This window comes from Notolepis coatsorum, assembly GCF_963971535.1.
Source record: "Notolepis coatsorum genome assembly, chromosome: 10".
Classification (NCBI taxonomy): domain Eukaryota; kingdom Metazoa; phylum Chordata; class Actinopteri; order Aulopiformes; family Paralepididae; genus Notolepis; species Notolepis coatsorum.
The window spans coordinates 74,187,471-74,211,463 of record NC_140174.1 but is presented as its reverse complement, the minus strand read 5'-3'; the positions used below and the strand labels follow the sequence as shown (position 1 = coordinate 74,211,463).

The 23,993-nt window shown below is 45.5% G+C and overlaps 1 protein-coding gene across 1 annotated transcript in view; it reads left to right on the top strand.

Moving 5' to 3' along the window:
* The window catches only part of LOC311235397 (SRC kinase signaling inhibitor 1-like), a gene marked incomplete at its 3' end in the record, with an annotated part of 164,224 nt that extends 140,580 nt beyond the window's left edge, over window positions 1-23,644 (top strand). Inside the window, exons 16-18 of the mRNA XM_084322852.1 lie at window positions 10,498-10,640; window positions 18,602-18,751; window positions 23,486-23,644. Coding sequence (XP_084178978.1) covers window positions 10,498-10,640; window positions 18,602-18,751; window positions 23,486-23,644 — 452 coding nt within the window. The remainder of the gene's footprint in view (window positions 1-10,497; window positions 10,641-18,601; window positions 18,752-23,485) is intronic.
* Between the last annotated feature and the right edge of the window lie 349 nt (window positions 23,645-23,993).

Genomic DNA, 23,993 nt, shown 5'->3' with positions numbered 1-23,993 from the left:
CATTGTGGAAGTCAATGGACCTCATTCACTAACATTCTCGTAAGTTTCCTTGTAAATAACCTATCAATAGTCCTCCTCCGGATTCCTGAATGCGTGGAGAGGTCCTCGTAAGTTGCCAAAATTATCGCAACTGAATGAAGAACGTCACTCATTCTTAAACTGAAAGTGCATTCTCATACACCTGAATTTGCATACAGAAACGCCCCACCAGCTACTTATAATGGCATGAAGGACCATGTGCAAACTGATTCAACAGCTCCTTATACCGGAAGGGAGAGGCTAAGCATTGCATCTGGGTTGTGCTGACCCCCGTATTCAACAGGTAGCGCGGAAGCGATTTGCGACTGATCAAAATTAGATTCGATTCAAATGTATTGTCATTATACAACACAAGTACAATACAATGTATTGCACTAACACGTTAGTGCGTCATTGCTAATAAACTATAGATTTATAATATAAATTATTAAATATATAGCCTACATGAAAGGAATGGGGTGTGCTGAGAGCAGAATGTAGTCCATTCAATCCCCTATAGTTATATCCACGTGATTGAGTTAGTTCTTATTTATTTATGTATTTATTCACTATCATTTGCAGTGTTTGTAGAGCTTTTATTTATTTCCACCATTGAGGCATGTGTGATGAAAGTAGCCGAAGCTAATAACTTACTCAGTCAAAAGAGACCTGATTAATATGATTTATTAACTCAATCAAAGTATCAATACAAAATAGTAATAGTTAGGCTGGATGACTCTCAACGAGGTGCTTAGCTAGGACACCATGGGGACACAGTGCATTGAACACAGTATGTAATGTATGGAGTTAGTACAGGGACTACTTAACGTTAGTCTACATACGCCCCTCTTGTCATGCATGCTTACGTTACGCACAGGTCATATGAATGTACTGCCAGGTTGGGGGTACGTCATTAAAGCCATGGGTTCAACGCTATCTCCATCTCTGTGATTCTTGTATTATGTAGTTGTGTAATTAGACAACATACACGACAAATTGGCGACGAGATTAAAAGTACCTACGTTTTTTCACCTTCATGAAACCACCGGTCACGAAGGAGAGGAGATTTTCGAGAGGAAGACACGAATTCACTTGCATTGTAAAAGTGTGGGCTGCATGCTAGCTGGCTACGGACCACACGTGAGAGGAATAAGGTTCACGTGAGTCGAGTGGAAAAGTGCACAAAGCTAGTTTGACGGAAATAATCTTGGACTGAATTTTTAAAAAAAATCTTTTTTCGTTGATAGCAGTGTTGAAGACTGGACAAGTTACATTGAAAGAGTAGAGCTTTATTGCCGGGCGAATCTTATCGGCGATGAACAAAAAGCTGTCGTTCTGTTGAGTGTGATGGGCGCAAAGACTTACGGACTGCTGCACAATTTGCTAGCACCTGTGAAGCCCACAGAGATGATATTCAAAGAAATTCAGGATACTCTTCAAGACCACTTGAGCCCCAAACCATTGGTAATAGCTGAGAGATTCAAGTTTCACAAGCGAAATCAGGAAAAAAGGGAAAGCATATCTGAATATGTTGCAGAGCTACGCAGATTGTCAGAACACTGTGATTTCAGACTAGGCCTAAATGATGCGTTGAGGGACAGACTAGTTTGTGGTATGCATAATGAAGCCACACAGAAGAAATTACTGTCAGAGAAAGACCTTGATTATAAAAAGGCGCTCAACATAGCAATATCTATGGAAACTGCAGCAAGGGGAGCATCAGAAATACAACAAAAAGGGATAGAGTGTGAAACCAATAAAATGTCACTGAAACCAGGAAAGCAATGTTATCGTTGTGGCAAGACATCACACGATCCAGATGAATGTTGGTTCAAAGACAAAGAGTGTAGAAAATGTCAAAAGCAAGGTCACATTGAGAAAAAAAGCAGTACTCTGACAAAACACAAAGTAGCAGGAAAGCAGCACCCAAAGGAAAATACAAAAAGCTGCATAAAGTGACTGAAAATTGTTCAGATGAACAAGGAAGTGATTCAGAGAGCAGTGACTTAGCATGTCTAGAGCTGCATCGCATGCAAGAGACAAATGCACGTAAAATAATATGGATCACTCCAGAAGTGGCAGGAGCGAGACTCAAAATGGAGTTAGACACAGGCTCCGCCTTATCAGTGATTTCTGAGAACGACTACAAAAGACTGTATCCACAGATAGCTCTTAAGACTACAAAGGTGTTGCTGAAGACTTACACCAGAGAAAGTGTGGCTCCAAAAGGGAAAATGCGGGTCACAGTGAAATACAAAGACAAAACGCAGGAGCTGGACATGTATGTTATACCGAATGGGGGTCCTCCGCTGTTTGGCCGTGAGTGGCTCAGGAAAATTCAACTGGACTGGCATGATGTTAAATCATTGTGTGTGTCAGCAGGAGATGAGAAGAGCGCCACATCTGGGAGACTGTCAAAGATACTCGCAGAGGCACATGAAGTGTTCGGAAAGGAACTGGGAACACAGAAAGGTATGAAGGCAAAGATTGAGGTCGAGGAGAATGCAAGCCCAAAATTTCACAAAGCCTGGCCCGTGCCTTATGCAATCCGCCCCGCAGTAGAAGCGGAGTTGAAAAGCTTGGAACAGACAGGAGTGCTGTCCAAGGTGGAGTGGAGTGAATGGGCGACGCCCATAGTCCCAGTAATGAAGAAAAACAACACAAAGCCAGGAAGTCAAAGTAAAGTGCACATTTGTGGGGACTTCAAAGTGACTATAATTCAGTGCTCCACACTGTACAGTATCCTCTGCCTCGTATAGAGGACATCTTCACCTCCCTGTCAGGGGGGGAACGTTTCACTAAAATTTACCTGGCTCAAGCTTAACTTCAGATGGAGGTTGAAGACTCATCAAAGCCGTATCTGACTATCAACACACAAAGGCCTGTATCAATACAACCGCCTTGTGTTTGGTATAGCTTCAGCCCCAGCTATCTGGCAGAGGACAATGGACCAAGTACTACAAGGAGTCCCAGGTACACAGTGTTACCTTGACGACATTCTTGTCACTGGCATCTATCAAACCTGGAACAGGTGCTCACAAGGCTGCGGGAATATGGTCTTCGAGCTAACCAACCAAAATGTGAGTTTTTCAAAAAGGAAATATCCTACTGCGGACACGTGATCAACAAGAACGGCCTACACAAATCTCAGGACAAGATTGAAGCTGTGCTTAAAGCACCACCACCAGAGAATGTGTCTCAGCTCCGTTCTTACCTTGGACTTGTAAACTACTACCACAAGTTTTTACCCAATCTATCAACTGTGCTGCACCCTCTGAACACGCTGCTTCAGGCAGGAACACACTGGAAGTGGACTGACAGCTGCAAGAAGGCTTTTCAGGAGTCATCACGTCAGAACAGGTGCTCGCTCACTTCAATCCGTCTTTACCCATTAAGTTAGCATGTGATGCCTCGCCTTACGGCATTGGAGCGGTGTTGTCACATACATTTCCAGATGGCTCACAGAAGCCAATAGCCTTCGCCTCAAGATCATTGACTAAAGCTGAGTGCAACTACGCTCAAATTGACCGAGAGGCCCTCAGTCTCGTATGGGGGGGTCAAGAAGTTTAACCACTACCTGTATGGTCAAAGGTTCACGCTTCTGACAGACCATCAGCCTCTTATATCAAATCAAATCAAATCAAATCAAATTTATTTATAAGGCCCGACAACACACGTTAATGTCCCCATGGGCCGTACAGGTCTTCTTTAAACAAGTCAAGAAGAAAACATAACAATAAGTCAAGAACAGAACAAGAACACCATAAGGTCCAAACATTTTTAGATGAATGCAAAAAATTTTAATAAAAAATTAAAGAATGCAAGCACTCCCAGACATACCCCACGCGAAGGTAAGGAAAAACTCACTAAAACCTAACAATAGGGAAAAAAGCTCCACAGGCAGTGTGGAGGAGAGAAACCTTAGAAGGGCCATTCAAGGGGGGATCTCCCTTCTTAGATGTTGGTGATAGTAGTGTTGCAGACGGACAGTTGGTAAGCATGCACTCATGTGTGTAGTGAAACACAGATGAGTGCATGCAATAGCAACTGAACATTTTGAAAGATTAAAGATAAAGCAAATAGCGATAGCAACTGAACATTTTGAAAGATAGAGCTGATAGCGGATCTATTTGAGGCACAGGGGCGGCGCAAAGAGGGTCACGTCCTCCCCGTCTTAGTCACGGGACATTCAACACTCCAGTCATTGCTCAGGGACAGCCGGAGACAGGGAGATAGGGGGCGGCGCAGAGAGGGTCGCAAACTCCCCGACATCATCGCGGGACGTCCAACGTATATCTATCTTCAATCCCCGGAAAGGCGTTCCGATAATGACGGCGCAGCGGCTACAGCGGTGGTCACTCTTCCTGGGGGCACATCAGTATGACATCGAGTTCAAGGGGACGAAACAGCATGGGAATGCTGACAGATTGTCACGTCTACCCCTGCAAACCGCAGAGACAGCCGCAGCTGTAGACCCAGCAGAGGTGTTTAACACCACAATCGTCAACCAGCTGCCAGTGACCAACGCTCTCATCCAAAGAGAGACACGCAACGACCCCACACTGTCATAGATCTATGACATCACTGTGAAGGGCTGGGATGAAGAGCCTGGGCCGCAGTTATATGTGGTGGCCAGGAATCGATAAGCAAATCGAGGACATGGCAAAGAGCTGCCCCGGATGTCAGAAGATGCAGAATGCACCACCACAGGCTGCTCTACATCCATGGGAATGGCCATCATCACCGTGGCAGCGAGTACACCTTGATTTTGCAGGACCATTCAAAGACTCAATGTGCTTGATCGCTGCGCTAGATGCGCATTCAAAATGGCCGGAAGTGATCAAAATGAAGTCAACTACATCTGAGAAGACCATCTCTGTGCTGAGGACTGTGTTCGCCAGGAATGGTTTAGCACAACAGATATGCACGGACAATGGACGCCAGTTAGTTTCGGATGAATTCCAGACGTTTGTAAAGAGAAATGGAATCAAGCACTTCACATCTGCACCATACCATCCAGCCACGAATGGCTTGGCAGAGAGATTTGTGCAGACATTCAAGAAAGCAATCAAAGCGATGGATAATGAAGATCTACCGATCCAGCACAAAATCGACAAATTCCTCTTTGCATATTGCAATGCCACACACGCCACTACCAACCAGACGCCAGCGATGCTGTTTCTCAAAAGAAACCTGAGATCTCACATGGACCTTCTCAAACCAGATGTGCGACGTGACGTGGAGGACAAACAGTTCAAACATCTCAACGACAAACCAACAAGGAGCTTCAAAGTAGGACAGACAGTTCTCGCTCGTGATTATCGGAAGGACAAGTGGAACACCGGAACAATCACTTCACTTGATGGACCACTCATGTATACTGTGGACATGGGAGATGATGTATGGAGACCAAATCCTGGACACTCAGGTACAGAACAGTGTGTCACCTGGCCTGGACTCACCTGAGCAGGAAATAGACAATCCCACCACAGCGCCGTCCGAAACTGAGAGCTCTAGTGCTGATACCTCACCTCACCACCTGCGATGTCTCCACAGCCTGGTTCCCCGCTCTCAAGCGAGCCAGTGAGACGCTACCCAGAGAGGCAGCGTAAACAGCCTCAGAGACTTGATCTGTAGCCTAAAGGCCATGTTGTTGTTTGTGTGTTCAGACATGTTTGAAAACATAATGTCATAGTTAATAGACATTTGGTTAAGGGTTGATGTAGGCCATACATTTATTGTGGAAACATTTATTGTTATTACTTGTGTTTATATAGGCCTACCGTTAAGCTAAAGGGGGAGGATGTGTAATGTATGGAGTTAGTACAGGGACTACTTAACGTTAGTCTACATACGCCCCTCTTGTTATGCATGCTTACGTTACGCACAGGTCATATGAATGTATTGCCAGGTTGGGGGTACGTCATTAAAGCCATGGGTTCAACGCTATCTCCATCTCTGTGATTCTTGTATTATGTAGTTGTGTAATTAGACAACATACACGACAGGTGGGTCTAGCACAAACCACATTTTAAATGAATTGTTTCCTTCCCTGCCTGGCTACCCGACACACAAGACTAATGCCTTGTCTCCATTAGCTATGTTCAGCCTGGCTGGGACTACCCATGGCCAGGTTTGGTATGGTTGGGTGTTTGAGCTTCTTGTACACAAGCTACTGTAAACCAAGATGATACAACAATCCCAGGTCTGGCCAGGTTGTGAAAGGTGGCTGTCTCAGCCAGGGTCCAGCCAGGGTCCAGCCAGGACTGGCCAAGTTGTGAAAGGTGGCTGTCTCAGCCAGGGTCCAGCCAGGTCTGGCCAGGTTGTGAAAGGTGGCTGCCAGGGTCCAGCCAGGTCTGGCCAGATTGTGAAAGGTGGCTGTCTCAGCCAGGGTCCAGCCAGGTCTGGCCAGATTGTGAAAGGTGGCTGTCTCAGCCAGGGTCCAGCCAGGTCTGGCCAGATTGTGAAAGGTGGCTGTCTCAGCCAGGGTCCAGCCAGGTCTGGCCAGATTGTGAAAGGTGGCTGTCTCAGCCAGGGTTCAGCCAGGTCTGGCCAGATTGTGAAAGGTGGCTGTCTCAGCCAGGGTCCAGCCAGGGTCCAGCCAGGTTGTGAAAGGTGGCTGTCTCAGCCAGGGTCCAGCCAGGTCTGGCCAGGTTGTGAAAGGTGGCTGTCTCAGCCAGGGTTCAGCCAGGTCTGGCCAGGTTGTGAAAGGTGGCTGTCTCAGCCAGGGTCCAGCCAGGTCTGGCCAGGTTGTGAAAGGTGGCTGTCTCAGCCAGGGTCCAGCCAGGTCTGGCCAGGTTGTGAAAGGTGGCTGTCTCAGCCAGGGTCCAGCCAGGTCTGGCCAGGTTGTGAAAGGTGGCTGTCTCAGCCAGGGTCCAGCCAGGTCTGGCCAGGTTGTGAAAGGTGGCTGTCTCAGCCAGGGTCCAGCCAGGGTCCTTGCTCCAGAAAGCACAGCTAACTGATTAATCAAAGCCAATTCATCCCATTGTGAAGCAATTCTTGAACAGCTTGTTTTTTGCTTGTTAATCTGAAGACTTTAAAGTCTGGCCAATCGGAGTAGGCTACATTATGTAATCCCCCCCCCCCCCCCCCCCCCCCCCCCAGCACCTAAATAAAAAATTTAACAATATGTCCCCTTTACTTTGTATTATCTCACATTATTTGTGTGGTTGCACGCACGCACGCACGCACACACACACACACACACACACACACACACACACGCGCACACGCACACGCACACACACACACACACGCAAACGCACACGCGCACACACACACACACACTGTTTGTCATACAGACACGATTCCAACACTGTAGCGGCACACAGTCAGAGGTGCATTGGCAGCAGCCACACTTTCAGTTCAATGGAATTGTCTGTAAGTGAATTATTAACCCACTAAATCTCTCCACTATTAATTTGATTTGATTTGATGTTTTTTATTTTCATGTCTTACATACAGGTGTATGCCCAGCCCATATGGGCTTACAAGACACATAACAATAAGTATATAATAATATACTTGACCAATTACTTGACAAATGACATATAGACCAAGATGGCCACAAGAAAAAGAAAATACAATAAAACGTAATATATATATATACGCAATGTATATAAACAAAGAAACAAGAGGAATTCAAATACAATTATATAGGATATAGTGTGTTTTGTCTCAAGTGCCATGCTTTCTTCAAAAATTCTGCAAAACTGAAGATGTCCTCCACAAAAAAACAACTCAACATACAACTCTCAGACTGCCAAAACAAATCCGGATTTACAATTTGAATTTTCTCAAATAAAGCCCTCCTCAAAGCGGTGTACAAAGGGCAATAAAAAACAAAATGTATAATAATAATAATAATAATAATAATAATAATAATAATAATAATAATAATAATAATAATAATAATAATAATAATAATAATAATAATAATAATAATAATAATAAAAATACACTTTATTTGTATAGCACTTTAACCTTTCATACAAGAATTGCAGTGCTTCACAACAGAAAAAAGAGACAAATGAGCACATAAAGTGCAGACATATAAAATCACAGATTTTCACAGTGCTGTTCTGTTCTGTGTCTTGTGCTGTTTGATCATGCATTTGTTGTTAAGGTTTTGACTTAACTACAGTGAAGCCAAGGGCAAATTTCAACGTGTGGGCAATGAAATAGTTGTTCTATTCTATTATATATTTTTTTTTTTATCAATTTTTTTTTTTTTTTCAACATGAAACAGAACATATATCACAAACAATACAATAATAATACATAAAAAGACTTCCCAAGACAATAACTTAACACCACATGACAAGACAAGAACTGATACAGACTGTACAGTGATCATCCTACATGGACACTCGCTCGTCCCCCGTCCCCCCCCGCTCACCCAAGGACCTCAACATGAGTCACACTCACATTACAGTCAGTAGCGGCGCCAGAGAATTGGCCTCGCGGGAGCTTTGGAGGGGCTGGATTGTTTATAGCAGGGGCTAATGAATTTTAATGCAACAAACAAAAACAATGGCTAATTTAATATACTGATATTGAAAAAAATAACGTTTTTCTCTGGTCTGCATCCCCTTAACAATTGTGTGTATTGCGCCGTACTGTATTGTACCCATTCTGCAATCTGTTTTTCATTCATTCATTCATTCATGAACAGCAGATAAGCTGTTGCAGTCAGATCACCGCGGCGGGTGACGAACAGATCAGAATGCATGCAAACACGACTCACCATACCTTGTTTGTTGTTAAGTCCTCCAAAATCCCTGCTAATGTTTGAAACATGTCACATATCCACTCGCCGCCCTCCAATTCCAGATTGGCGTTGAATGCAGCAGCTACTTTATCTGCCAACTTGCCTCGTTGTTGTTGTTGTTGTTGTTGTCGCCACATATTATGCAGAGAGGACGTCGGCTCGGCACGCAAGAATCACCGACCTGTTGCGATAAACCCGTATTTTATGTATGGCTCCTGTTTATTAAAAGAAGCGTTATATTTCCCCGTTCTATCCAAAGATGTTTGTTTTGTTTTTTGAACTTGCACGCAGCTCGAACGCGGAAGTGAAATAATATACATGCGGCCCGGTGGGACTATTCCATTGGTTCTCCCAGTCCACGTGACCATTTCTAGCATTTCAATTGGCTATAGTGACAGACATGCTTTTGATGACGTCCGGTAGATAGATACAGCTTCACAATAAAAGAGGTGGAGATACTCATCACGCAAACCCACGATAATGTTGCCGTCTCTCTCTGCCAAATTTCTCAGTTCTTCGCTTGATATAATTAATACAAATGTCCAATATAACGGAATTCGTAATGTATTTTATATATAAATAAAATAAAAAACATAACTGGGAGGGGGGGATTAGAGGGGGCTAAGCCTTTTTCAGAGGGTGCTTAAGACCCTGCTAGCCCCTCCCCCCCGCCGCCCCTTACAGTATTCAGTAAAAGAAAAAGAAAAAAACTAAAATCAAAACAAATCAAAACAAAACAAATTCCCAAACTTATATGCGTTCTTTTAACTTTGCCACTGCAGCCAACCAAATTGCGATATTAGATTCCTTAACCCCTACAACACGTGCCGTGGATATCTCCAAATAGATCACATCAAGGTAGGTGAGAAACCATACCTTCGGGCAGAGTTTGTCTGGGTGAAACCAACATGAGGCAATCAATTTTTTTGCGGCTGTGAGGCCGGCCAAAATGAGTCTTTTCACCTGTATAGAGGTCGGTAATTGAGAGAGATCATTCAATAACAATACAGAAGGAGATACAGGTATGGTTAAAGAGAAAATGTCCGAGAGCTGATATGTAACATTTTCCCAGAAACTCACAACAGGGGGGCATTCCCAGTACATATGCATAAATATACCTGTGGCGCCGTTTGGACACAAGGTACATAAAGAGTCAGGTCTGAGACCCATTGAATTCAATCGTCTAAGCCCTAGGGGTTAAATAAGTCCTGTGAATAAAATGTAGGTGAATCTGTTGGTGATCTGGGTTGTGTGAGGATAAAAGAACTAATTAACTAACCAGCTAAATGCATGTAGCTCACTAGCTAACTAACTAACTAACTAACTAACTAACTAACTAACTAACTAACTAACTAACTAACTAACTAACTAACTAACTAACTAACTAACTAACTAAATGACTAAAGAGAGCAGTGACTGACCTCTGACCTCTGCAGCTTTGTTTTTGCTGTGTGTTTCCAGCTGAGCTCATGGTTGACAGGTACCGGAGGTAACTAACTAACTACTTACTAACTAACGAATGAACAAACTAACTAACTAACTAACTAACTAACTAACTAACTAACTAACTAACTAACTAACTAACTAACTAACTAACTAACTAACTAACTAACTAACTAACTAACTAACTAACTAACTAACTAACTCACTGCTAACAGAGCAGTGACTGACCTCTGACCTCTGCAGCTTTGTTGTTGTTGTGTTTACAGCTGAGCTCACGGTTGCCAGGTACCGCACAGAGAAGCCATCCAAGTCCCCACCTCCACCCCCGCCTCGTCGCAGCTTCCCATCGGCACATGGTCTCACCACCAACCGTACCGGAGAGGTCATTGTCACCACCAAGAGTCTGAAGGTGAGAGCTATAATATGCTTCATTAACTCAATCAGCGCCAGGGGTCGGGGCGCCAGGGGGCGCTAGAAGAACGCCATTGCTTTAATCAATGGGGAGACTGCGAAATTTGCGAGTGGTTAAAATATATCTTATATTGTAGCTATGGGTCTAATACACCCGCCGATTGTCAGTGAGTTGCTCCCAGTCAACATGCACAAAACAGATTGTTTTTTCATCCGTACATTTCCGTTTTATACCATTTTGAATATGAGTATAGTTTTGGTGATTCTTAGTAATCCCAGGAAAAGACGCGATAATAGCGTTTTAGTGGAATACACTTATCACGTTGTAATTTTTCGCGTGATTATCGAATCTTCCTGAAATCAACGCTAGATTATCGTTATTATCCTTCCTCGTGCATACATGAAATGGCCCTCGTAGCGGGCCCCCCCCCCCCCCCCCCCACAGCCAATGGTAAAAAGCCACACACAGTCCATACACACAGCTTCGATCGCGGTAGAAAGAAATATCAGATCAACGCAAGATTGGATATATAGAGTCCTTACCTGGTCTCTGATGTAATGCAAAAAAAATAATCCAATTATCTGATCGCCATTCCAAATACCGTAATTTTCGGACTATAAGCCGTGGCTTTTTCCCCTATTTTTCGACCCTGCGGCTTATATAACGGTGCGGCTAATCTATGGATTTTTACAGCTAACTGGGCGCGCTCCCTCAGCTCTGTGACCGTCAGATCAGACTCCTAAATCTGCTGCAGCAGTGCACGCCTTGCCCCTCCTCCTCCCCCTCACAGACCCACGTCAACAAACCATTACGGCAAGAGTCTAGTGTATGAGCAGCTCAGAGCTCCTCTTTCAACATAACTGAAGCATTAAACAAAATGACCCAGTCAACAAACTATTCACTTTAGTTTATTAATGCATGAGGCGTTGTATAATGTTATCTAGCTACTGATGGCTCCTGATATCATCAGTTTGGCATTCGATTTTGCAGGTGCTGGCTAACTGGCGTTCTATCGTTATGTGAGCTGGCGTTGGTGCCTGGCTGGCTAACTAGCGTGGCTATCGTTCTGTGAGCTGGCGTTGGTGCCTGGCTGGCTAACTAGCATGGCTATCGTTCTGTGAGCTGGCATTAGTACCTAGCTGGTGCTGGCTAACATCAACAGGGATGAGCATGTCACTAATGCAAACTTGTATGGGGGGGTGCTAAAGGTGAGCGATAAAGTGGCAGTCAGGAGAATGAGGCTGGCAGGTCACTGCCAGAGACACCATGAGATGCCAACCAGCAAACTTGTGCTGTGGGAACCAACACACGGGCATCGATCACGAGGACGTCCCACGTTAACCTACGTGGACGTACTCAGGAGAGATGTGGGAACAGAAAGGATCGGGATGACTGGAAGCACCGATGGAGGGCCCGTCCGAGGACGACCTAGATAGATATCGTTCTGTGAGCTGGCGTTGGTACCTAGCTGGCTAACTAGCGTGGCTATCGTTCTGTGAGCTGGTGTTGGTACCTGGCTGGCTGACTAGCGTGGCTATCGTTCTGTGAGCTGGCGTTGGTACCTAGCTGGTGCTAACTAGCGTGGCTATCGTTCTGTGAGCTGGTGTTGGTACCTGGCTGGCTAACTAGCGTGGCTATCGTTCTGTGAGCTGGCGTTGGTACCTAGCTGGTGCTAACTAGCGTGGCTATCGTTCTGTGAGCTGGCATTAGTACCTAGCTGGTGCTAACTAGCGTGGCTATCGTTCTGTGAGCTGGCGTTGGTACCTAGCTGGTGCTAACTAGCGTGGCTATCGTTCTGTGAGCTGGCGTTGGTACCTAGCTGGTGCTAACTAGCGTGGCTATCGTTCTGTGAGCTGGCGTTAGTACCTAGCTGGTGCTAACTAGCATGGCTATCGTTCTGTGAGCTGGCGTTGGTACCTAGCTAGTGTTATGGTGATGTTATTACCCCACCTGCTGGTAATATGTAGGAACTGCCATCTAGGTCTGGAGACGACCGGATGGTACGTCATCATATGGCGCGGACTGGTGTGTGTCTGAGCGCGAGCTAGAGGCAAGCAGTTGGAATGTATTACTGAGAGCATAACAATAAAGTAATCTATTGAAACATGGTGATCAGAAGTGGTCTAGCCTAACACGCTAGAAAGTAAAGCAATTATGGCTGCTTTCGGAAATATCCCCGCTCCGGAGGGCATGCAGATGTCAGGAGATTCTTGCAAAAACTGGGAAATGTTCCGAGCAGAGTTTGAGGACTTTTCTCTAGCAACAGGTCTGACGGAGAAATCCGTGGAGATACAAGCCGCCACGCTGAGAAGAATAATGGGCAGTGAGTGTCGGCATATTTACATGCACAATCTTATACTGACTGTTGACCAGAAAAAGGACCCAGCTGCCATTCTGGACGCTTTGGAGGACTATTTTAAGCCCGCGAAAAACGTTATATACGAGAGGTACATTTTCGGCTGCTGCAAGCAGGAGACAGACGAGCTGATTGACGGTTTCATCACCCGGCTGCGAGAGAGAGCAGCTACGTGCGAGTACCGTGGGCTACGGGATGAGATGCTACGGGACCGGCTCGTATTGGGCATTTTAAGTGAAGGAACCAGACGCAGGTTGCTCCGGGAACAGGACTTGACATTGCCAGTAGCTGTGGAAATATGTCGCCAGGCTGAGGTGACTGAGAAACGTCTGAGGACGATAGACGGAATACAAATGGACACAATAAATGCAACGGACAAGCAGCGGCGATACAGAGCTCAGGAGAGCTCCACAACGAGACATGAGGTGACAAATTTGCTCATTGACTGTAAATACTGTGGTATTAATCACAAGAGAGGCAGAGATCAGTGCCCAGCATATGGCAAAGCATGCAGGTCCTGTGGTGTTGCAAATCATTTTGCAAAAGTATGCCAGGCAGGGGGCAAAATGAGTAGAGTAAAAAAAGTGCATATCGTAGAGGATACACCACGAGGAGCAGAGGGCTCAGACAACGGAGAACTGATCTATACTGCTGAATGCATTAGCACAGTACAGTCCCAGGGCCTCAAATGGTTTGCAATGCTGCGACTGAATGGCATAAAACAAGCATGTCAGTTGGATTCGGGGGCTACATGCAATGTCATGGGCAGGACAGTAAAGGAGAGACTATCGCCAAATACCCCTTTGCGGCCAAGCACTACAGAACTAAAGCTGTACTCAGGGCAGCTGATGCGATCGCTGGGGCGATATCACACAGACTGTGTCATCAAAGGAGTTAAGCACAGCCTTGTGTTTGAAGTGGTGGAGACTGAACAAAATCCACTGCTTTCTGGTTCTACATGTGTGCGTTTAGGGCTCATGACTGTCACTATTCCTGCAGAGCTCAACAAAGTTGATCAGTGCCTTAAGGGACCCTTAACCAAAGAGCAACTACTACGTTCATATGCTGATGTTTTCAACGACCCGGTGGAGTCAGTGCCGGGAGAAGTGCACTTTGAATTGGACCCGAGTGTGACCCCAGTTCAATGTGCACCGAGAAATGTGCCAGTGGCATTAAGGGCACGGGTGAAAACACAGCTGGAGAAATATGAGAGCGACGGACATATTGCTTGTGTCACTGAGCCGACACCCTGGATAAGCAACATGGTCGTGGTCAACAGAAAAGAAAAGATTCGACCATGCATTGACCCAAAGTTCCTCAATCAGGCACTGAAGAGATCACACTACCTCATGCCGACATTGGAGGGTGTGCTCTACAAATTGCCCAAGGCGCGCATATTCACCCTGGTGGATGCCAGGGAGGCATTTCTCCAATGCAAGCTGGATGATGAGAGCAGCTGGAAAACTACGTTCTGGACACCTTGGGGTCGAATGAGGTGGCTGAAACTCCCTTTCGGGGTGTCTGTGGCTCCAGAAGTTTACCAGCGTAAGCAACACGAGCTGCTCGGAGACCTCAGCGGCATCGAGCCAATCGCCGACGATATCCTCGTCGTCGGATGTGGGGACTCTGATATCGAGGCAGAGCGTGACCACGACAGCAAGCTGCTCGCACTGATGGAACGGTGCAGAAAGGTAAAACTCAGGCTCAGCATACCAAAGCTACAGTTCAAACTGAAGGCGGTTCAGTTTCATGGACACATACTGTCCTCACAGGGACTGAGAATAGACCCAGAAAAGACCAGAGCAGTCCTGGACATGCCAACACCCACCGACGCCAAGGCTGTTCAGCGTTTCATCGGTTTCGTGACTTACCTGGCTAAGTTCCTGCCACGGCTGTCTGAGGTGTGTGAGCCACTTCGCCGTCTCCTAGACAAGGACAGTGTGTGGCACTGGCTTCCTAAGCACGATCAAGCTGTACAGGAAATAAAGCGCTTGGTGTCCACCACACCTGTATTAAAATACTATGACATCACCAAACCAGTCACAGTGCAAAGTGACGCCAGCAAGAACGGCCTGGGGTGCTGCATAACGCAGGCGGGACAACCAGTGGCGTTTGCCTCATGTGCACTTACACCAACCGAGCAGAACTACGCTCAAATTGAGAAAGAATGTTTGAGCATTGTTTTTGCATGCCAACGATTCCACCACTACCTGTACGGTAGGGAGACAATCACAGCGGAAACAGATCATAAGCCGTTGATCTCAATCTTCAAGAAGCCGCTGCGCTGTGCCCCAAAGCGGCTTCAAAGTATGTTGATGCAGCTCCAAAATTACAACCTGGAAGTCACTTACAAGCCGGGGCCAGAGATGTATATCAGTGACACTCTAAGCAGAGCAACAACACAGGACAGGGGGTCAGATATGACACACACACAGCACACAGTGTGCAGCATAGAGGGAGAGCAGGCCGCGTTTATGCACGTTGACCAGGCACAACACTTCAACGTTACTGACCACAGGTTCCGCCAGATCCTGCAGTACACAGAGGTTGATGAGAACCTACAGGACTTGAAGTCGATTGTGCTGCGGGGGTGGCCAGATATGAAGGAGGACGCACCTCTGAGTGTAAGGGACTATTGGTCCTTCCGTGATGAAATCAACATGCAGAATGGAGTGCTTTACAGGGGGCAATGTGTTATCATACCTAGGGCACTGAGGTTGGAAATGCTGGGCAGAATTCATGCAAGCCACATTGGTGGGGAGACGTGCTACAGGCAGGCTAGGGACACGCTATTCTGGCCAAATATGAGAGGGGAAATCAAGGACCACGTGTCCAACTGCCCAGCCTGCAATGAATATGCACGAGCACAGCAAAAGGAGTCAATGATGTCTCACAATATTCCAGAGCGCCCATGGCAGACAGTGAGCATGGACCTCTTTTCCTATGCAGGGAAAGACTTTTTGATAATGGTCTATCATTATTCTGATTTCTGGGAGGTTGAGCCACTCCAGTCCAGTTTGCTCGTCATGGCCAACCAGACTGTGTGATTTCAGACAATGGGGGGTGCTTCGACTCTGCTAGGTTCAGGATGTTCGCAAACAAATGGGGGTTCACCCATATCACTTCCTCCCCCCACCACCCACAGGCGAACGGGAAAGCGTAATCGGCAGTCAAGATAGCGAAAGCCTTATGCAAGAGGGCCAAGCTAGATGGCACGGATGTATGGATGGCTATACTGCAGTGGCGCAACACGCCCACTGAGGGGATGGGCAGCAGCCCGGCGCAACGCCTCATGTCACGCAGGCTGAAGTCTTCGCTTCCGGTAGCGCCTGGTCTGCTGCAGCCCTGTGTGACAGTTGGTGTCACTGAGAGACTCAGGCTGAAAAAAGGTGTGGCTAAATTACACTATGACAGGGCAGCCAGGGACCTCCCTAACTTGAACATTGGGGACCAAGTCAGAATGCGTCCGTTGCCTGGCGATCGTACAGGGCGGTGGCGGCTCGGCTCTTGTCTGAAGAGGGTCGCACCACGATCTTTCCTCGTTGATGTTGAGGGGACTCTCTACAGGCGTAACAGAGTAGACCTTCGGATGGCAGAACGGGCAGCACAGAGGCGGGAGGGAGTTTCAACTCCTCAGGATGAGACACTTGAGCAGAATCTGCCCATACCTGACTGTGCAGAAGGCATCACTGAGGCTGGGGAGGAGAGACTGATAGACTGTGGGGGGGGGCAGACAGGTGAGCCTCACAGCCCACAAACTCACCACAGCACCGTCAAGCGCAGAGAGGCCCGCTGCCCGACCCAAGGCTGAAGGCCTATGGACTTTTGGGACTTACTGTTATGTTTAAAAAAAAATAAACAAAATAAAAGTCGTCATTATGTTAATGTTAAGGAGAAGGAAGGGAAGGAGAGAGTCGTTACACTACTGTTACTCTATCTGTTATATTACCAGCTGTTACATTACTAGATGTTAAGGTGTAATGATTAAGTTCTTTGATTCGATTAAGGTCGTTCAGGTTATTGTGTTTGTTAACTTAACCATTTATAAGAAGGGAGATGTTATGGTGATGTTATTACCCCACCTGCTGGTAATATGTAGGAACTGCCATCTAGGTCTGGAGACGACCGGATGGTACGTCATCATATGGCGCGGATTGGTGTGTGTCTGAGCGCGAGCTAGAGGCAAGCAGTTGGAATGTATTACTGAGAACATAACAATAAAGTAATCTATTGAAACAGCTAGTGCTAACTAACGTAGCTAACGTGACTAATCGTTCTGTGAGCTGGCGTTGGTACCTAGCTGGTGCTAACTAGCGTGTCTATCGTTCTGTGAGCTAGCGTTGGTACCTAGCTGCTGCTAACTAGCGTGTGTATCGTTCTGTGAGCTGGCGTTGGTACCTGGCTGGCTAACTAGCGTGGCTATCGTTCTGTGAGCTGGCGTTAGTACCTAGCTGGCGCTGGCTAACTAGCGTGGCTATCGTTCTGTGAGCTGGCGTTGGTACCTGGCTGGCTAACTAGCGTGGCTATCGTTCTGTGAGCTGGTGTTGGTACCTGGCTGGCTAACTAGCGTGGCTATCATTCTGTGAGCTGGCGTTAGTACCTAGCTACCGTTACTGTTTAAACAAAAATGTTAATAAATGGGAGCGTCCTAAATGGGAGCGTCCTCAAATAAATCTCTTTCCCGACAATCCCCTCGGTGCACGAACCCTTACATATGGTAATTAAACATTAAAACACCTGCGGCTTATTAGTCCAGTGCGGCTTATATATGTACACATCATTCAATTTAGCTGCTGTGGCTTATATTCAGGTGCGGCTTATAGTGCGAAAAATGACGGTACTGCTCGTGGAGGTCCGTCCCACATTGTCCGGCATTGCATATGAAGGGGGGGGGGGGGCAGCATTGCAGATGCATAGTTGTAAACGCTCGTCCTGCCGGAGTATTTAAACCCCACCCGCACGGCTCAGATCGGCCCAGAAAAGAAACTACACCATTTCTAATGCGGTGCAATACCGGCTGGAAGGCGTAGGCGGCGGTATTTGCCCTTTTGCGAGCTCAGACCCATTCCCAATTATAACATCAGGCTGGATGGATGAAAAATGAATGGATATAGCTAATAAAAGAAATAACGATTAAAACCTGAGTTTTCTCGTGATTGGCGCTGAACGGTTGGCGAGTTAAGCCGACTTTTCTCATGACTGATGCAGAATAAGTTAAGCATGTTTCTCAACTGGTGGGTTCCAGACCCAAGTGGGACGCGAGACATTCCTCACATATAAGGAACATTGTGGTATGGCCTGCACTGTTCTGGGTCAGGATCAAGGTAACGTTTTTTCATGAATGTTTTTCATCATAATGTTTGGTTGCCCTGTTGGACCGGCAATGAGGACCCTGTAGACTAAATGACGTGCTTCTTCCACGTCATGGTACGTGGTTGCGTCTACAGTACACAGTCCTCATTCATATAATCGGAAATCTTGGTTAAAGGGAATGTAAGGTTGTTTTTAGAGGTGGATAATCCAAGATGCTTCTGATTGGTGGTAGTGTATTACGAAGATGACTGTTCCGGTATGTCCTAACGTCTTTATTCTCGTCAACAAGCCTGAGGAGGACGGTGACGTGCCTAAAACTCTGGTGAAGCTGAGACGGGCGCCATCCGACACCCCACGCCCCGCCTCCACCCCGCCCATCATCGCAGCGTCAGCGATCAAAGATGAGGATGACGAAGAGAGGATCATTGCAGAGCTAGAGGTATCATGTTTGAGTATACTGTGTGTGTGTCCTGCACTGGACATTGAACTGCACCGTTGCAGGGTTGGGGATCGGTTTCAATTCAATCAATTTGAAATAGAAAGAGCATTCATTCTTAATTTATTTTTGATACTGGTTAAATAGGGCAACTTTCTCATGCTCAGATTTAGAGAAAAATACACTTCATATTGACTGAATTGAAAGTATTGACCCCAGTCATGGTATATAAGACACTATACTCTAGGTTAGGTTAGTTTTTACTTTATAGCTATACAGGATGGATATTGTTCATTACAATCGTTTTTTATATTTTGATGAATGTATTGTGTGAAGAGATGCACCATTACCACTTTTCTTTTGTCTTTAGTTTTGAAAGTTTTAAAAGCAGTTACAGAAACTAAATGTACATTACGATACTAACGAGTATTGATGTCATCCATTACAGTAGGGACTTAGGAACACGCCAACATTATGGGAAATGTGCCGTCTTCTCCAGAGTCAGACAAGAAGATGGATACCAATTTCCTCTCTGTGCGTTCAGTAGAAAGCTGTCTGGCAGCATGGCTACATGAGTAGAGCTCTGGACTCATGATCGGAAGATCACCAGTTCGAGGCCATTGAGCCTTTGAGCAGCCATTGAGCCTGCATAGCCCAAGGTTGGGTGCTACACGGTGGTGGTGAAGGAGGCAATTTCCACCCTACATTGTGGGGAGCGATTTGAGTGTCTAGAAAAGCGCTATATATATGTAATGATCATTCATTCATTCATCTGGCTGCAACCTACCCTAGCATAGCACAAATTAATGGAAGCTGATAAGGACCAGGTAGCCTAGCTGTTGGCCAGAAACACCTCTCCCAGAATTTTAAGCTAGGCTAGTGGTCCATATCCACTTCTATTAATTTGTGCTAAGCTAGGCTATCTTGCAATTGGATAGCTTTCTACTGAATGCAAAGAGAGGAAAATGGTATCTATTGTATCTTCTTGTCTGACTCTGGAGAAGACGATAATCCTATAACGTTGGCATGTAAAGGTCACTGACCTTTTGGTATCGGATGTTAGTATTTGGGGTAAATTCTCAGATACTAACATCCTTTTTGCAGCCTAGGGATCCACCTCTGATATCTTGACACCAGTAATCGGTATCGGTGCATCCGTAGTTGTGCCATATCAACGTTATAACTTGTCTTTGCAACGGTCTCCCTTACAAACACAACCCACCCACGTCCCCAGATATTTCAGAGAACCCCTGTCAAAGTGTCCCCTACCCCTTCCAACACCCTACCGAGGCCAACCCCTCCCTGCGTCTATGGGTCCCTAGGAAGAAAGGTAAACGTTAACCTCTGACCCCTCCCTCTCTCCGCCGTGACTGCGTGGATTTACTTCTGTCTCCACTTGCTCGTACTTTAACCCTTCCTTTCCTCGCTTTCTTGCATTATTGAAACTCAAAAGGAATTACTAGTTTGTAGTAAAATGCCTCAAATATGGGATGTAGAATGAAATAAATGAACCTCCGAAGGTCCAGAAATGGATTGTTTTGGATTTATTGGCTTCCTGTGCCTCAAACATCCTGTTCATCCCCAAAGCTACTTTCTTAGACCTTTTTAGATGATCCGGGGAACATCGACCAATTCCTCCAGACGCTGCAGTACTTCTGGCCTCAAAAACACGACAAGAACCGGCAAATGTGACAGAAAACCATTGGTTTTATCCTGTTTGAATCGATTGCCTAAAGACCTTAGATGTCACTCAAATTCAACTGCCTTCTCTAACCCCTTGCTAACAGCACTGCTTCCCTTTCCGTCTCCTGTCTAACGTGGGAAAACTGACATGTTAGAAGCTTTGTAGATAATCATTGTAACTAATTAACCAGTTGCTAACTAACCAGTGCTCTAATCTTTGGGGATGCCCTGTTTTAATTAGTGAACTAACTGGTTGTTAGGGTTTTAGCCAACTAGGAATATATTTTGATTTTGTGTTTTGCTTTTTTGTTTCATGCCGAATGAGTTATTTCCTTGGAATATGTCTGGCATCATAGGTCAAATTCACAAATATGCTTTGGTCTTTAATTAGCACTAGACTTAAAGAGGTCTTTATGCATAATTGTACTAATGTCATAATTACAGAGTGGGAAACACAATTTTATTTAAATTTCCTGATGAAATCAACAAATCGATTAGTCATCAAAATCCCAAATCCTATCATTCGACAAATTTTCTACCAAACCCTAGATAGTTGACCAGACATATTGACAATTCTGATTCCGTTGTGACTGTGTGGCTTGCCTGTGTGAGATCATTCCTTCTTCAGGTTTTCTTGGCAGACTGCAGGAGACAGCTTTGGGGACATTTTAAGCTGAGTAAAAAGGACTTATTTTTGCTGGAAATATCAAAGCACAACTGAGCTTACCTGGGGGCTGTCAAAATAAGTGATGGGGGTAAAGGTACATTTATTTAGGGACACAACTGCAGATAGAAATTCGTCTCCCCTTTATTTTTATTCTCTTTTTTTTTAACACAACAAAAATAGATGATACACTTTGATATGATTCACGTTGGACTCTTGCTAACAGTGATCAGCATACAAACAAATTTTTGCCAATTTAAAGGGGAATTTCGCCCATGTTCAACCCTATTCCCATTGTTCTGTTGTGAGGAGTATAGTGTATGATGATTAAAAGTAAAACTTACCAAAGTATTTTACGTCCCTCTATTAAATGCTGTTGTGTGCCAAGTTATCAGTTACAGTATAATGCTCTGTGTTAGTCTATTTTTTATTGCGTGAGCAGCACACAAGTTAATCAATCTTCAGCAGACGCATGCAACAAATGACCATTTGCAAAATAATGATTGATATAGCAATCCACCAATCCAACTATCATTTGCCACTACTTCAGTGCTCCGACACCATGCTGAGACATTTTAAACACTAAAAACGGGATATAGAGCAGTGTGTAATGAAACTTTACAGCACTTAAAGATGTAGTAAGATTAAGGGGATAAATACAGTTAAAGGCTATGTTACCTGCCTTCGCCCTTGACGGTACTAGCTATTACTGGAGTTGGTCCCCGGGCGTTGCATTGTGTGTGACTGTCCACTGCTCCTAAAATAGTTAGAATGGGTCAAAAGCAGAGAACACATTTCCCCAAGGGGATTAATAAAGGTACATACTTAACTTAATTTAACAACTTAAAGGGGAACTATCTTACTATTTCTTTCACTATTTGGGCAATTTTACACAATTCCTGTGAGTATGGAACACATCTGTAAGTTTTTTTTTTTTTAATCATTGTTTTGTATTTCTAATCAAGTACATTCGAGCAGCATTTTCTGCATTCAAGTTTCAAGCTGTTTTTGGCTGGGCTCCGCCCATACTAGCAATGCGCTTTGAGTGACAGTCACCCACACAGCGTGATACATACGAGAGAGAACGAGAGGGAGAGAGAGAAGGGAGAGAGAGAAAGGAGAGATCGCTCCGTGAGCGCGCGTGTGCATGTGTGTGAGCGGCTCGACTTGCAATTGTGTGTAAATGCAGGGGGAGAGATAGAGAGAGGCAGAGACAAATAGAGAGAGGGAGAGAGATCGCTCCATGAGCGAGCGTGCGCGTGTGTGAGCGGCTCGACTCGCGATTGTGTGTAAATGCAGGGGGAGAGACAGAGAGCCTCAGAGAGCCTCTCCGTATGAGAGCCTCTCTCTCCCTCTCTCTATCTGTCTGTCTCTCCCTCTCTCTCTCTCCTTCTCTCTCTCTTTAGAGGAAGTGTCAGTGACAGGGAAACCACTTCCGCATTATTCCCACTGCTCCGTTGTTGAGCGAATTGTTGATTGTGGGCGGTGGCTACAACCACAGAAGGAGCTTAGATATGCAAATCAGCATCTCTACATAGACAAGCGAGGCAATTCTGAATGGCTTAGTTCACTGGGGGAGGATCTTGTATCAACTGAAGTGGAGGAGTGAGACTGAATGAGAATTTCATATCTAGTCAGTGTTGGTACAACCCCACATTGCTAGAAAACAATGGGTCTCATTCCCCAATATTTTCCAAAGAGTTCTCTTGGAAGACTTATCTTGGAACCGACTGAGACAGAATCAATGACAAGTTCACTCTGAGTCCTCAACGCGCTGGGAACATGTCTTAATGACTCAAACTTGTCTCAGCTGAGATACCGCAATGAGGAATTTCACCGCTCTGAAACATGAACTCTTGCGCTCTGGTTCAGATAGGTTTATCCAGCTGCCCTGTGATCAGATGAATCCATATTATTTATTTTTCCGACATCAAATGCGTAATTTCTTATCGTACAAATATTGTCATATTTATTTTAATTATGATTAAGTAATTAATTCCAAGGAGGCCTGTAGCGTTGACATGAAGGAATCACTATGAGAACACAGTCTGTCAAGTTAATACAATTTTCAATTAGTCAATCAATCATAAGTGTGCTCCTCAGCACTCTTAAATTCTGCTCTCAGCCACGGTCAAATCCGATCTCAGGAAAATTTGGGGAATCGCGCTACTAGCGCTAACATGTCTTAAATGGGCAGAAATCTGCCTAAGAGGAAATTTTTTGTCGTAAATCCGTTCGGGAATGAGACCCATTGCTAACCACTGGAAAAGGCCATTTATAAGATAGTTCCCCTTTAACTTAAACTTAAAATAGAGTTGGTCAGATTTAGCGACAGTTTTTTCAAACCAGTCAGCTAAACAACATCTCCATTTCCTCCTTCCACCCTGCAGAGCGCCAGTAACTCACCCGGCACTGTCAGAGGACCCCAGCCCACCGTGGCGGCCAGGCTCAAGCACCTCCAACAGGGCAGCCTGGAGCGACCCAAGAACCGTAAGCACAAAGAGGATTTCCCAAAGATCCAGGGCCAGCAGCAAGTATTCCACTTCTAGGACAGCTGCCTCCTCCGCTGCTGACATCAGACCCTACCACCCCAAACATCTACCCTCACCTCCCTCCCTCGGCCTCGGACTCTCCACTCTGGCGGTAACTCCTCACCCTGGTGGTAACTCTCCACTCTGGCAGTAACTCCCCACCATGATGGTAACTCTCCACTCTGGCGGTAACTCTCCATTTTGATGGTAACTCTTGACTCTCCACTCTGGTGGTAACTCCATAGGAGTTTTTCTGAGACTTCTGGGAGCAGACAGGGGGGAAAAACTGTATTTAAGTGGACGATATGAGATTACACGAAAAAGAGGGAGGGGGAGAATATCAACGGAACTCTTGACACAGTTCTCG